The sequence below is a fragment of the Mirounga angustirostris genome, unplaced genomic scaffold (genome assembly GCF_029215605.1).
Source record: "Mirounga angustirostris isolate CCGP_5_RB_7025 unplaced genomic scaffold, mMirAng1.0.hap1 SCAF_10, whole genome shotgun sequence".
Taxonomy (NCBI): Eukaryota; Metazoa; Chordata; class Mammalia; order Carnivora; family Phocidae; genus Mirounga; species Mirounga angustirostris.
Genome location: NW_026991718.1, coordinates 25,434,322 through 25,449,348, shown reverse-complemented (window position 1 = coordinate 25,449,348; position 15,027 = coordinate 25,434,322). Strand labels below are relative to the sequence as shown.

The 15,027-nt window shown below is 34.8% G+C and overlaps 1 protein-coding gene across 2 annotated transcripts in view; it reads left to right on the top strand.

Moving 5' to 3' along the window:
* MEMO1 (mediator of cell motility 1) overlaps nucleotides 1-15,027 on the top strand; it is a 117,817-nt gene that overhangs the window by 88,981 nt on the left and 13,809 nt on the right. For both annotated transcript variants that reach the window (XM_045884355.3, XM_064572072.1), the window contains one exon: nucleotides 7,755-7,897. In XM_045884355.3, the coding sequence (XP_045740311.1) occupies nucleotides 7,755-7,897 (143 nt within the window). The remainder of the gene's footprint in view (nucleotides 1-7,754; nucleotides 7,898-15,027) is intronic.

Sequence of the window (15,027 nt, the reverse complement as noted above, 5' to 3'; positions counted from 1 at the left end):
AAACACAGAGTAAGAGAGGCAGGATTTGGAAGTTGGAACAGTAGGTTGGGACCATTTTATAGAGGTCATTGAATGTCATTGTAAGATATTTGTATTTTATTCTGTGATTGGTATAGAGCTAGTAAAAGTTCCTCGTCAAAGGAAGGACATGGTTAGAACTTGAAATCATAAGCATATTACTCTTTTTTTCTTTTCTTTTAAGTAGGTTCCATGTCCAGTGTGGGGCTTGAACTCACGACCCTGAGATCAAGAGTCGCATGCTCTACCGACTAAGCCAGTCAGGTGTCCCAAATATTACTCCTTGACGGTGTGATGGTACAGTGCAGGATGGATTAGAGTTGGAAAAGATTGTTAGAAATAGTTTAGTAAAGAAATCATGGGGCTTTGAACTAAGGCAGTGGCAGATGGGTAGCAAACTGAGCAGATAGTGGGAGACATTGGAAGGTTAGAATCTACAGAACTTGGTAAATGTTTCTGTCTGGGGGAGTAACATGATTTTAAGAGCATGCAGGAGTGAAAGGCCTAATAATGTGCCATTATCAGAGATGGTAAAGCCAGAAATAGGTATAAGTTTAAGGGAATATAGGGCATGGAAATGTTGACTTGGTAAAATATGGGAATTCATAATTTTGACAGCAAGCTTAACCAATTTGTGATAAGATTATTTTGCTTCAGGTGGTTGAGTAGTACCTGAAATATGCCTGCCCTTGTGTAAACCTTTTTTCTCAGTATTCTTACTCAAATGGAAATTAAGAAAGATACATAACCTTTGAAGTTCATTTTGGTAATCTGATTAGATTCACTTAACTGATGAAACAGCAAAGACTTATAATGACTTAAATATTTTTTAAAGATTTTATTTATTTATTTATTTATTTATTTATTTATTTATTTATTTATTTATTTATTTTTAGATTTTATTTATTTTTCAGCAGAGAGAGAGATAGCGAGAGAGGGAACAGAAGCAGGGGGAGTGGGAGAGGGAGAAGCAGGCTTCCCGCCAAGCAGGGAGCCCGATGTGGGACTCGATCCCAGGACCCTGGATCATGACCTGAGCCGAAGGCAGACACTTAATGACGGAGCCACCCAGGCGCCCATATAATGACTTAAATCTTAATCTGAGTTGTCATTGACAGCTAGCTTGCCTCCCCGTTTTCCCTCTCTCTTCCTCTTTCCCCAGTTCTTTGGTTCTGCCTGATGTTTTCTGGATCTTTTTAGTTTGTTCTTTCTTATAGTGAGTGAAAGTATTCTGTACAAAGTCTATATGCATGTCTCTGTGGTCTGAAGGTGAATTTGATCAGAAAGAAAAGATGAGAAAGTATTTTTTATAAGGCTCCCCTAAAACTCTGCAGTTATGATTCCTTTATGCCACTTTACCTTTAACACCTGTTTCAAGGGTTCCACCACCAGCCTTACATTTGAAGGTTCATTAGAAGGACTCACAGTTTATTCATGGTTATGGTTTATTGGAAAAGATAGGATACACAAGAGGACCAGCAAGGGAAAAGGACACACCAGGCAGAATCTGGAGGGATCCAGGTGGAGGCTTCCAACATTCTCTCTCTCATAGGATGGGCTGAATAGAATGTGCTTCCTCCACCAGTGTAACACATGTGCAATTTTTCTGGCCAGGGAAGCCTGCTTTAAGATTCAAAATCCAGGATTTTGATTGGGGGCTGATAATGTAGGGACTCTCTGCCTGCCTAAATAGCCCCAGCTACTGAAATTCTAGACTCTCAGAAGGAAAGTGGGTGTTTGCCATTATCATTTTGTTTACAATCCAGGTTAACTGGTACGGTGTCCCAAGTGGGTAAAACAGCCTTAATCAACGTAAGGAAGGAACAGTGTAAGAGCCAAGGGCTAGTCTTTACAAGCAGCCCCTTCTAAAAATTGCCGCAACAGACCTGCTAGGTTAATTCTCCTGCAAGATTCCCATTCCTCTTTTTCCAATTCGAGGCTGCCATAAGTTTCTGACTCAATTAAATGCCGTTCTAATGCTTCTTCTATCTTGTGTTTGTATTAGATCTTAAAATTTTACTTTTCTTTTCTGATTGTGGCCTCAGTCAAGGTCCTCAGATACTAGAATGTAGATTTTTAATGCGCTGTGCCTTCAAGAGTATTGGTGATATAGTCATATTTGTTTTTAAAGGGAGTGTTCCTCTCATGGTTCTGGGATTTCAGTTCTTTTTAGTCTGTTACACATCTTGGATATATTAATTTTCTGCAGTATGGTTTAAGGTATAGGACAGAAAAGGAAGAGATAAAACTTTCCTCTACATTACTGAAGTGCTCATAAGAGCCTTGTAAGCAAGGTAAGTATTATTCACTCTATTTCTACTAATGACCAGTTGAGGCTTAGGGTAGTTTTAGGTAACCTGCTGCAGGTAGCACAGTTTGCAAGGGGCAAAGGTGGATTTTCTTTTTTTTTTTTCTTTTAACAGCTCTATTGAAATATGATTTACATCCTATAAAATTCACTCACATAAGAGTACAACTCAATGATTCTTAGTTAAATTTATAGAGTTGTGCAATCATTCTCATAATCTAGTTTGAGAATATTTTCATTACACAAAAAAGAAACCTTGTGTGCATTTGAGGGCAGTACTGGCTCTGACTCTCAATTTTTTTTTTTTAAGATTTTATTTATTTATTTGGGAGAAAGAGAGAGCATGATCTGGGGGAGAGGGGGATACAGACTCCCTGCTGAGCAGGGAGCCTGACGCGGGGCTCCATTCCAGGACCCTGGGATCATGACCTTAGCCGAAGGCAGAAGCTTAATCGACTGAGCCACCCAGGCGCCCCTCTGACTCTGATTCTTAAGCAACCGTTTATCTGATTTCTGTCTCTGTAGATTTGTATTTTTTGGAAATTTCATATGAATGGAATCATATGAAATGTCTTTTGTATCTATCTATCTATCCTTTTCCCTTAGCATACTGTTTTTGAGGTTCATCCATGTTGTAGTATTTATCAATAGTTCATTCCTTTTTATTGCCATAGTTATTACATTATGTGAATATACCATATTTTGTTTATCCATTCACCAGTTGATGGACATTTAGGTCACTTCCATTTTTGGCTAGTAGGAATAATGTTATAAAGATTCTTATACAAGTCTTTTTGTGAACATATGTTTTCATTTCTCTTGAATAGATACTTAGGAATGATGTGGCTGGGTCCTATAAATCTATGTTTTAACTCTTTCAGAAACTGCCAAACTATTTTCTAAAGTGATGGCACCATTTTATATTCCAGCAGCAATGCATGAGGGTTCTAGTTTCTCTCTATTCTGGCCAATACCTGTTATTGTCACTCTTTTTGATTACAACCATTCTGATCGATGTATAGTGTAACCTCATTTGGTGTTAATTTGCATCTTTCCAGTGACTCATGATGTTGAGCAACTTTTCAATGTTATTAGTCATTTGTATGTCTTCTCTTGTGTAATGTCTGTTCATATATTTTGCCCTAGTTTAAATTTGATAATTTGTCTTTTTACTGAGTTGTAAGAGATTTGACGTATTCTAGATACAGGTTATTTTGCTTTGTTGAAGAGCAAAAGTTTTTGATGAATTCATTTTATCATTTTTTTCTTGTGTGGATTTAGCTTTTGGTGTATTTAAGAAATCTTTGTTTGATTCAGGGTCACAGAGATTTTCTCTTCTTGAATAGGAATCAGCAAACTACCTCTGCGGACCACATCTGGCCCACAACTTGTTATTGTAAATGTTTTATTGGAACATAGCCATCCACACCCACTCATTTACATATCACCTGTGGCTGCTTTCTCTTTACAGTGACAGTTGAGTAGTTATGGAGATTGTATGGCACCCAATACCGAAAATATTTATTATTTACTTTGTGGACCCTTTAAAAAGATTGTTGCTGACCCCTGTTCCAGAAGTGTTGTTATTTTAGCTCTTATAGATATGTCTGTTACCCAATTTGAGTTAATTCTTGTTTGTGGTATGAGGTAAAGATCTAAGTTCACCTTTTTTTTTTTTTATGGTTATTCAGTTATTCCAGTACCATTTGTTGAAAACACTATCCTGCAAGTAATGAGTCATTTTCCTTTTGCTGCTTTTAAGATTTTCTCCATGTCTTTGACTTTCATCAGTTTTATTAGTGTATCTAGATGGGTATCTCTTTGTGCTTATTCTACTTTGGGTTGTTGAGTCTCTTGGAACTGTAGATTAATGTTTTTCATGAAATTTGGAAAGTTTTCAGCCATTATTTCTTCTACTAGTTTTACTGTACCTCTTTTTGGGACTCCTGTTGTATGCATCCTGGTATGTTTGATGTTGTCTACAAGTCTCCAGTGCTCTGTTCTTTTTTCTTCAGATCTTTTTTTTTTCTCTCTACAGATTGGATGATTTATTTTATCTTTAATTTCACAGCTTCTTTATGTAATATTTTCAGACCATCTAGTAAATTTTAATTTCATTTGCTATACTTTTCAACTCTAAAATTTCCATTTAGTTCTTTTTAATAGGTTGCATTTCTTTGTTGATATTTACTACTTATTTAGTCATTGCCATATTTTAACTTTTTAAAGCATAGTTTCCTTGATTTTTTTGAACATATAATAATTATTTTGAAGTCTTTGCTAAATCTGGTCCCATGTGGATACAGCTTCTACTGGCTACTTTTTTTTTTTCTTTTTCCCCTGAGAATGTGTTACACTTTCTTGTATTTGTGGCTCATAATTTTTTCTTAAAACTGGACTCTTAAAATCATGTATTATAGCAACTTGATTCTGGTTTTATTAAAATTTTCTACAGGTGGTAGTGGTAGTGGTGGTGGCAGTTGTTTCATTCGTTCTTCATTCACTTTTTTTTTTTTTTTTTTGAGTAACTTTGTTGGCCTTATATGCAGAATTTACCCCTCCCAAAATTGTGGCTACTGATGTATCTCCTCAGCTTTTCAAAATTTCATATAATTTGGCTTTCTAGAGTTCACCTTTGTGTCTGCATTGCTTAGTGCTTAGCTAATGATTGGTTGGAGGTTGTGATTGAACACCTTGGGCCGGGAAGGCTTTCATCCTCTGCTGGTGGATTAGGTATAGTTTGGGGAGCATATTCAAAATTTGGGCCATTTTCTAGCTTGCCTCCTTTCCTTTCTATTGGGTCTTCTCTGGTCTCCCTATGTGTGCACGCGGATTTCCAGTCAGCCTGGGTTGTGTGATGTTGGTTTCTCTCAGGTCTCCACTTTCCCTTGGGCATGCTCTCCTAATTAGCTGGCATTTTGGGGTAGCTTGGGACCTTATGGGTCTCCCCTGCACATATGTGCTTGCTGCCTTCTACTCAGACGGGGTTATGTGGAGGGCATCAATCCTTTCCTCAGAATATGTGAATTTATCGGGTCCCTCTGTGGCTCTCTTCTTTCCAGAATCTCCCTGTTAAATTTCTAGGTAGTCCTCAGGTTTGTGGCTTGCTGCCACTGGTGCTGTAATCTCAGGCTACAAGAGCTACGGGCCTTTCTGTTTCCTGCTGGGTGTGAGTTTTCTGCTCTTAGCTCCAAATCAAAGTCAGCTCCCTTCAGCAATGAAGCTGCTGGTTTTCACAGCCAACCTCATCATATTGGTGGAGTGGGGCAGGGGGATGGAGGTAGCTCCTGATAAGAAGCCAGACTCCTACTGTTCTTCCCAAGAAGTTCAGTTATTTTACATGAATAAACTGTTCTTACTGTGTTTTTTGTCTGGTTAATTTCTAGAGCACAAAATGGTTTTTTTGTTTTTTGACAGTTTTCTAATTATTTTTTGAGGGTGAGATTTTGTACACCCTCGCTGGGGAAGACCAAATTGACAACTTGAATTCTAAAATCTAGGAATATTACATTTCAAAGCCAGATGTTCTTTTTTCTAATTCATACTTTGTAGAAATACAGAACAACAAGTAAATGTTTTTTTTTTTTTTTTGAGAAATAACAAGGAGGTAGATGTTGATTCAAAGCTTAGATTTCTAAGTATGAGCCTTTTACTTTGGTATAGATAGATTTGCAAGCTGAGGCTGAGGGTAAGTGAATGGTTTGGTGGCTCTGTGGAATCGTAGACATGTATTATTTCTTTAGAGTGAGCCAACGATTGTTGACAAAGTACTTTCCCGGTAGTGTTTCTTACTTCATAGCAATTTTAAAAAATAGATACTGTAATTATGATCATTTTACAGATAAGGAGATACATTTTTAGGTTAGTAATTTACCCACCCTCTCAACTTTTATTATGTGACGGAGATGGTACTTGAACCTATTTCTTCTGGCTTCTTGTTTTTTATACTCTATGTAACTGCGTCCCTACCATGTTATATAATTACTTACATACTCCTTAATGATCTTAATTTATTTATTTATGTAGATAGTACTTGAAGTTAGAACAGTTCATAACAATCTTCTTGAATTTTTACTAGAGCTCAAATTCTTTCCTTTCAAATGATAATCACTCTTAACTTATTGAAGAGCCCCTATTCATTCATGCAGTTGTTCAGCAAACTGGTAAAAGAGTCAGAGAAAGAGATATTCCATGGCAGCTTCCTCTGCCAGCTTCCTCTTTTTTTCTTACTCCATAGATGCAGATTCTGCCCAAGAAGCCCCTGCATTGCAGAGGGACTGGAGATCTGTATGATCTGTTTATTTCGCAATTGACAAGGGTAAGGGGGTCTTTCTGGGGGAGGCGCTTGGGTGCCCTGAATTTAGCTTTATGAAGCTGGGCTAACACTTATTTTGGGAATAAACTTAAACTTAGTATTTTTAAAAACTCTTTTATGAATTCTGTTTGTCCTACATCAGTTAAGTGTCAGATTATCATATTAAAAAGCATTTATTATAATGGTGATTTTTTTTTTTTTTTTTTTAAAGTCCTGTTCAGAACAAGTCAGACAAACATGATTCACGCTTCTAAAATTCCAATCTGGGATCATTTAGAATATAAATAATATTGAATATATGTAAGTAAAATTTCACTGTAATGAAAATTTTAAAAGGCTTTGGATGAACATCTATTTCTATAGCCCATCATAGTTATTCTTTATTAATCTGCTCTGTTCCTTTTCCATAAATCTGTCAATCTGTAGAGTGAAAAAGGGACTTGTGGGTATGTCATAAACATTGTGGGTGGGTGTGGTGTCTTTTTCTTGCTGCTAGAAATTAATACCTACTTCCTTGAATTCTATGTCCACCCTAGATGCCAGTGAAATTTGAGTTGTATCTTCATACTGTCCTGTATCTCTTTATTAGTGTAGGTAAAAGGTGCAGTTGGTGTTTCTTATGGGAGCCAAGATTAAGTTTTGTAGGTCTCACTTGGCAGGTTTATAAAGTGCCAGAAGTGGTGGTATTTATAAAAGGATAGGATTAAAATATTGAGGAAGAGTTTAATGCTCTTTTAAAATTGCGGAAGGATTAGGCAGATGATTGTAGCTTTGATGGGTAGTTGAGAAGACTTGACTTGGTGATGGTCTGATGGGCTTATTTTTATATTTGAGGACATTATTACACCTGCTAGTAAAATAGCTTTGTTTACCTAAAGAAGTATTGTACATTTCTGTATTCAAATAGATATTTTTAGTATTCTGTATCTCTCTTATTTTTAAATGGTCTTCTTTAAACATTTCATTTATAGATTAAAAAATTCAACAGTATGTATCTTACTATTACCATTATTAATAAATGTTCCACTTTTTAGTGCCAACACATTGGAAAACTACTTTTATTCTTCTACTTCTTAAATGACTTTTTTTTTTTCTTTTTCTGTTTTCTTTAAGCCATAAGGATGAGTTTACCATTATTCCTGTACTGGTTGGAGCTCTGAGTGAGTCAAAAGAACAGGAATTCGGAAAACTCTTCAGTAAATATCTAGCGGATCCTAGTAATCTCTTTGTGGTTTCTTCTGATTTCTGCCATTGGGGTAAGTTCTAGATTTTAACGTATTATGGTAGATAATATATACTTGTGGTTAATGGTATCTTTTCACTCTAAGCTCTGATTTTCAGTTCCTTATCACTTCCCTTGGAAAGTTTTACTTTTATCTGCAATGTTTAAAAGTGAATAAAAAAGTCTTTTAAAAAGGATCAGATTATGATAGTGGATTATGGATACATTTCCAAAGGCGACTGGTATAATTGGATTCACACTGTGAGGGCATCCTTGCTTAGCCACTTACATTAGTGGGAGTTAAGATCTTTTAACCCTATTTGCAGGTTGAGTTGAGTGGTAGATTCTCTGAAGTTAGTTTTTTTCGTAGATATAACAAATACTCTTCTTTAGAAGGTAGAAGAGCACTGTGTGCTATGCCAGTCCTTTTCCACATTTCTTTTTTTGTAATTAGTGTTTTTTTCTTTCTACTTTTCCTTTGGTACTTAATTTTTGCCATCAGTTTAGAACTAATGTAACATGTTGGCTATTAGCATTGTGGTCTTCATTGGTAATGGTTTATAAGGGTAAGGACTCTTAAGTGATTTTTGTTATTGTGAATAAAAAGAGCAAGGAAACTTCACAGTAAATAGATCATAAAGAAAGACATTTGTGGATGCCTCTTTGAGTAAATTTTATTTTTTGAGTCTTTGAATATAATTTGCTCTCCTTTATCCATTGCTGTTCTAGAGTATTTTTGAATCCTTTTCCTTTTAGGACATCTCTCATTGGCTTGAGGATGCCAATATCTGTTCATCCTTCAGTTATTTCTTTGATTATAGAGAAAACATAAGGCACAAGACTATAAATTTTAAGACAGAGTACTAGAATGGCCAGAAAAACATCCTCAATGAGATATAGGGAGCCCTGGCTTTATGTGTCTTAAGCATTGATTACCAGAGTTGACTCAGTATCTGTCCTGGTTAGGCTGGTATTTTCTCTTACCTTGCTCTGTGAATGGCGTTGAGATCATTTTAAGAGAGCCATCCTTCCTTATAGATAAATATTTTGGTTTAAGGCACTAATTTCTCATCTGGGGCTGATTGTCTTATGAGGGGGCATTTGGAAATGCCTGGAGACATTTTTGGTCATTACAGCGGGGTGGGGTTGGAAGTGGGGATGCTTTAGGCATCTACTTAGTGGAGTCCAGAGAAGCTGCTAAATAAACATCCTCTAGTGCCCAGGACAGTCCTCATCAAAGAATTATCCTGCCCAAAATATCTAGTGCTGAGGTTGGGAAGTCCTGGCTTAGGGTATGCAGGTAGGTATGCTGCCTTACCAAACTCCCTAAGAGGTTCTCAGGGTTCTTTAATAATCAGTTCTATTGGCTAATTGGTTTGCTACCTTTGGCAGAAGTTATTTTTTATGGATCATAAGTATATTACTTAGATGTGAGGACTGGGTAGATGCTTGGAAATTCTGATGTTTAGTCATAGTTGATCTTAAAAACTAAGGAGTATCATTGTTGAAAAAAGGGTATTTTTTTTAGTATTGTGAATTTGCATTGGTAATAAAGCATGTCTGTATGTTTTAGAAATTAAAAATTCTTGAAGCATGTGTCCCCTCCCTCTTCACTTTTAAGGCTCTTATGAATCACTTTAAATTACTTTTATGATTTAAATAATCAGTTCCCCTAATACTGTTCTTTAGAATCGGGGTTCTCCCTCAAGGTTGGTACCATGTGCAATCACAGCATAAATCCACACAAAAATCAGTAGATGCTTTAAAATTGCTCTTTTCTGTTGAATCATTCTTTTTACCTCATTAATGAGTTCTAAAGCAAACAAGCCCTAGTCCAAATACTGTATTTAAGTACAATATTGAGAGAGAAAGATGAATTTTATAGTCTACCTAGATTCTTGGAAAGTTATTTAGGCCATCTGATCTTCTGTGTTGTAGAAAATTTTGGCGTTTAAATTGTAAGCTAGGATTTCCTGGTGCTAATTACAAATAAGAACTCAAAATTTCCAAAGGTTGGTAGATGTTAGTTATGAGAATTATCCAGAGACTAAAACATATTTATATTTACATTTGGTGGTTAAGTAATAGAACTTTTCCAAGTGTTTATTTTTTTAGTATCACTATCACTAACAGTACTCATTAAGTGCTTACTTTGTGCTTACGGAAAGCACTGTACTAATTCTTATTAGGAAATTCGATGAAGATCTGGGGATAAGTGGAAGGTGTTGCATGGATACTATTCCAAGATTGGTAGTTTCCCTTCTACAATAGTAATAATAACCATCATTCTTGTAAAGTAAGATTCATTTTCTATTTTATATGCCTAATTGAAGTAATATGAATAATTGGCTAGTTATGGGTTAAAATGTCTTAGAAATTTTCATATTTCTCAAATTTCATGCTCTGGTGACATTGGTCATCTTTTCTAAATTAATGAATGTTATACTTCCATTTTAAAAATCTAGTTTTTTCTTCTGAGGATATTTCTTAATGGTTTCTCCTTCTTCTTGTCCTTCTTCTTCTTCTTCTTTGTAAGGATACTATATAAATTGATTTTACCATATCAAAGTAATGATAACACTGAATTAGAAATCATTTCACAGGAAGAATTCAGCTTCTCACATACTCAGAGATATTAAAAGTTTCATTGAGTTAAGCTGTCAACACCCTGTACATTTCTAAATAGCTGATTTTTGAGGAAAAATCACTTAATTGATTATGGTACAGTTGACAAGTTACTCAGATGCCTACAGTGGAATTTCGTTTTGTTTAATAATGTATTAGACTACTAGCAGTGACAACATTTTTCATTTCTAGTCATTATTTCTATTATGTCCAGTTTCTGTTAAAAATAAGGCAAGAGGTTTGGTGATAGAGACAGTGATTGGAAGGGTTTTGCCTGGTTGATTTTATTTGTTAGCCAATATCCATTACAAGAATGACTTTATTTTTTTTAAGTGTACTTTGCTTTAAAGATTTTCGTCTTTCAGATCCCATTTAAATTTTATAAGGACTTGAAAAAGACATCAGAGAGAGAAAAAGTAGGAAAATTAAAATATTCTCAAGTTTTCTTTTTGGGTGGGAAAAGCTAAGGAAGAGTGGGAACCTAGATTCTATTATGCCCTTTCGTTTTGTCCCTTCATTTGAATACCCCACCCCGCCAGAAAAAAAAAAACCCTCACCATTTCAATTTCTGTCTTTTATTTTATCGTTAGTCTGAACCACATGAAAATTAGCCCAGTAGGGTGATGTTTCCTAGTTAACACTTGATGATCTACCTCATTTCACCCTTCCTGCTACTACCAAGGATTGTGGTCTAAATGAAGGACATTTGCTGCTAGTATTTGATTTTTACTATGGTTAGGTAATGTTATCTCCATACTTTTTCTGATTAAGTTTCTTGTCCTATAAGATGGCTCCATATAAGAGAATTTTGACTGGGCCTATTTTAGTTTTTCTAGTTCATGGAATTTTCATTCTGTTTTCCTAACTTTCGTTTTTGCTCTTCTCCATATATATAATATATACTGTTAATATTTACACTTTCCTGATCTCCCTGAAATTTATATTTTCACATTTAGATTATTGACAGCTTTCATTAACATAATTTCTAATTAACTTCTAAGAAGTTTCTAAATGAAACTGCATCTAACAGAAATTGATTTTTTTAAAGTCGATTCATTCTACTTAATTTTCCTTTTATGGCAGTTTTAAGTGCAAATTAACTTCAGTAAATTTACTTGGTAAATGTTAATGATAAATTATTTTATTAAAATATGAATAAAATTTACTACACTCACTTCAGTTTTGGATTTTTACATATAAACTTATATTTGTCTAGGTTTACATAATATCTTCTTTATAAGTATGTGTCACCTATCAAAAGTGGCATTCCCCAGAATATTTATGAATTTTTATCTTTATTCACATTTCTAGTTTAATATATATATTAACAAGTGATTATTCATGCCTGTTCTTTTTTCCTTTCTGTTGTTAGTCTCTTAGGTACCTAAGGTATTACTATTTTCTAAATAATTTCAATTGGTTTAAGTATAAGTTAGCTAATTCCTGAAATACATCTTATCCAAGCTTTCATATTTGTCTTCTCAAATTTTATACATACTAATTCCACATATTTAAATTTTTGATCTTTTGAGGGAAGACTAATACTTTTTTTACATTATGACTAAGACTTTAGAATGAAAGGACTGCAGTTTTTCACGATTTCAATTACGAATGTCCCCAGTTTAGGTGCTTAGTATAAAATGACCTAATAATCTATCTCATAGGTTGTTGTGAGGGTTAACTCAATTGAAAATGCTTTAACATATAAAGTGATTAAGTGATTGTGTAACAGTACAATTTTTACTGGACATATGTCTGAAAGTCTGTTTTGTTCACTGATCTTTTTGGGGGCTTTAAAATCAACTTTCCAAGCTCATTGTTTATTTCTACAATCCAGTGTTTAGCTTAATGTTGAGGTATTTGATATTTTTTTACTTTTTGTTTTGAGGTACTTAAAAAGTAGTGTTGGTTCTTGTAAACCATTCATTGTTATGTTTGTCCTCATTAGTTGATTGTTGTGTGTTAAACAGACATCCCTGGAGCTTACTCTCCACACTCTGTGAATCCACTCATTAATCACCAGTCACCTTTGGAGATGGGAAAATTACTTACCTGTATTTCTTTTTCTCAGAAAGCGTGCTCTGGAATGGATTCACAAATGAGCTACCCTCCTTCCCTCAAAGAGTAAGGTTTCTGCTTTACAGGATTTTTTTTCTTGGGTTATTTTTCCTCTCATCTTTTGAATTTGAAAAGAACTGAGGGAAGGCACCTGAAGAAACTACTGACATACTCACTAGGGGAGCTCCAAAGCTTGTGCTGCCCCTAGGGGCAGTGTCAATGGCTCTTAAAGCTAGAAAGCTCATACTTGGAGTTGAAACAGGGGCTCAGAGAATCCATTTTCCCAGTGTACCTTCTGAAAGGATAAGTTTCAGGTAAGTAATTTTCTCTTACTACGTGATATGCTTTATTCGTACTTATAAAAGTATACAAGTCCAGTTCTCCAGGTACATAGGCAACTGTGTTTGCTCCGTTTAGATGCATAAGCTTTACTGAATGTTAGAAGTATTCTAAAACAAAATGTCTGCTCATGAGTTACCCGAAATCATAACATATTTTAAATCAACAAATGTTTGATTAAAGGTGCATTTATGAACAGTGTATCGTGCTAGTGTTGTCATTTCTTTTATTTCTCATTAAATAAAATCTTGATAAGCTTCTTTTTAATAATTAGATACAAAAGATTTTTTGCATTCAAATTCCAAGAGGTGTTCAACTGAAGTTGTGTGTGTGTGTGTGCGTGTGCATCTGCACACACCTCCCCACCCCCACCCCCACATACAGGCTAGGATGATGGAAACTATTTACTTTGAATTAGATGCTTTTTGTATGTATATTGACCAGAATGAATTCCTCAAGTAATTTTTAAATGCTTGTGCAATTTTTTAAAATTATTCTAAGTTTGAGCTGTTTAAGTAAGCTACATTTTCAGGGTAGTAGCTTTGTATAGTGTGGATTTAGCTACTTAATTGATATATTATTTAGAGTCCATAAAATATTTCTTCTCGATTCTTCAGCTACAAAATGCAAATACCTAAGGAGTAGCAAGAGGTAGATAGCAAAATGTTAAACATTTACTCATTGATTTCCTGTGCATTTTGTCATTCTTTTTAAATCACATGTTGATTTAGTATTTTAAAGTATTCAAAATATCTTATGTATTTTTCTCTTACTTCAGAGGTAGTTTTTAAGTGAAAGTTACAGTGAAAATGGTCCATGTGAACAAGGCAGTATTTCTAAACACAGTTAGGCTTTTTACTTGTGATTAAGGCAGGTCTGACCAGCTTCAGTCATTTGAGACAGCAGTTCTGAACTTGGAAATAAGCAGAGAAGGCTTTCGAGTAGCAAATGGTTCTCACAAAGTACATGCATTTTCCTCTGTGCTTGAAGAGCAGCAGTTTTCAGATGAGATAGTTATGTCCCAGTCACAGGGATTATTGACAGCAAAAACTAGCAGCTGTCTCCTGAAACAAGGAAAAGAGAATGCGTTAGTATAAACCCGAAGTAGTTCAGATTCAAAGAATATTCATCTTGATTGCTTCCAAGGATATTACTCTTACCACGGTTGACAGCGAGTCAGAAGTTTCTTGTCTAAGATTATTCATTTAATTGTTCATTCATTTCACAAAAGATGTAGGGACACTCTGTCAAAAGACCTTTGAAATAGAAGTAGAAATTTAGTACCAATGAATTGAGTCAAGAAGTTTTTGCAACAGACTTTAGATTTGACTTTGAGCTTTCCAATAGCCATCTGGCAAATAGGAAAAATAGGGTCAATTTATATAGTTCTCACTCTTAGGTAGGAGTAAATGTGTACATTCTGTAAAGAAAAGCAAAACTATACTTATACCTAACTCTAAATTTTGAAAGAAATGTCTGGTGAGTTATTTAATATAAGGGCATCATTGAGTGACGAATTGTCACTGTTTAAGAATTTTTTTTAGTGCAAGGACTGTAATGGATCTCATAGTTATGGCGACATGTAGTAATCCTCAATGTTTACAAAAATGGTTGTTATATTCAGAAAGCAGATAATTGTCTCAGAACCTTATTGCTTGATTCTAGGATATCATGAATTATAAGACGCAATACTGATTTAATAGAAGCTCTTGAGGGAAAGTAAGAACTGTTACATGAGTAACTGTACATATTAATGTATGTGTAAAGTTAAAATGTGAAAGTTAAGGAAATACAGTATATTCTAGAAAGGTGACCATCAAAGATGATCAACATCAACAAGTAAAGAAGTGTTGAGAGCTGTGATGTGTCTTTTTTTCCAAAAAAGAGCACCAAAAGAGTTTTACTATTTTGCATCGCTTATCATTTGTAAGATGATGTTTTTTAGTAAGATAAACAGAGAACTTAATTAATTAAGTTCTTAATTATCCAGCCAAAGAAACCCATCTTCTCAGGTGTGAGGATAATAATTGTATATGTGAACTTTGCTCTAAAAATGAAGCACAAGACACAGAGTGTGCATATATGACTGGTGTACTCACATACCTTTAAAATGCATTTTGGTGAATCTTTAAAAATAACTAA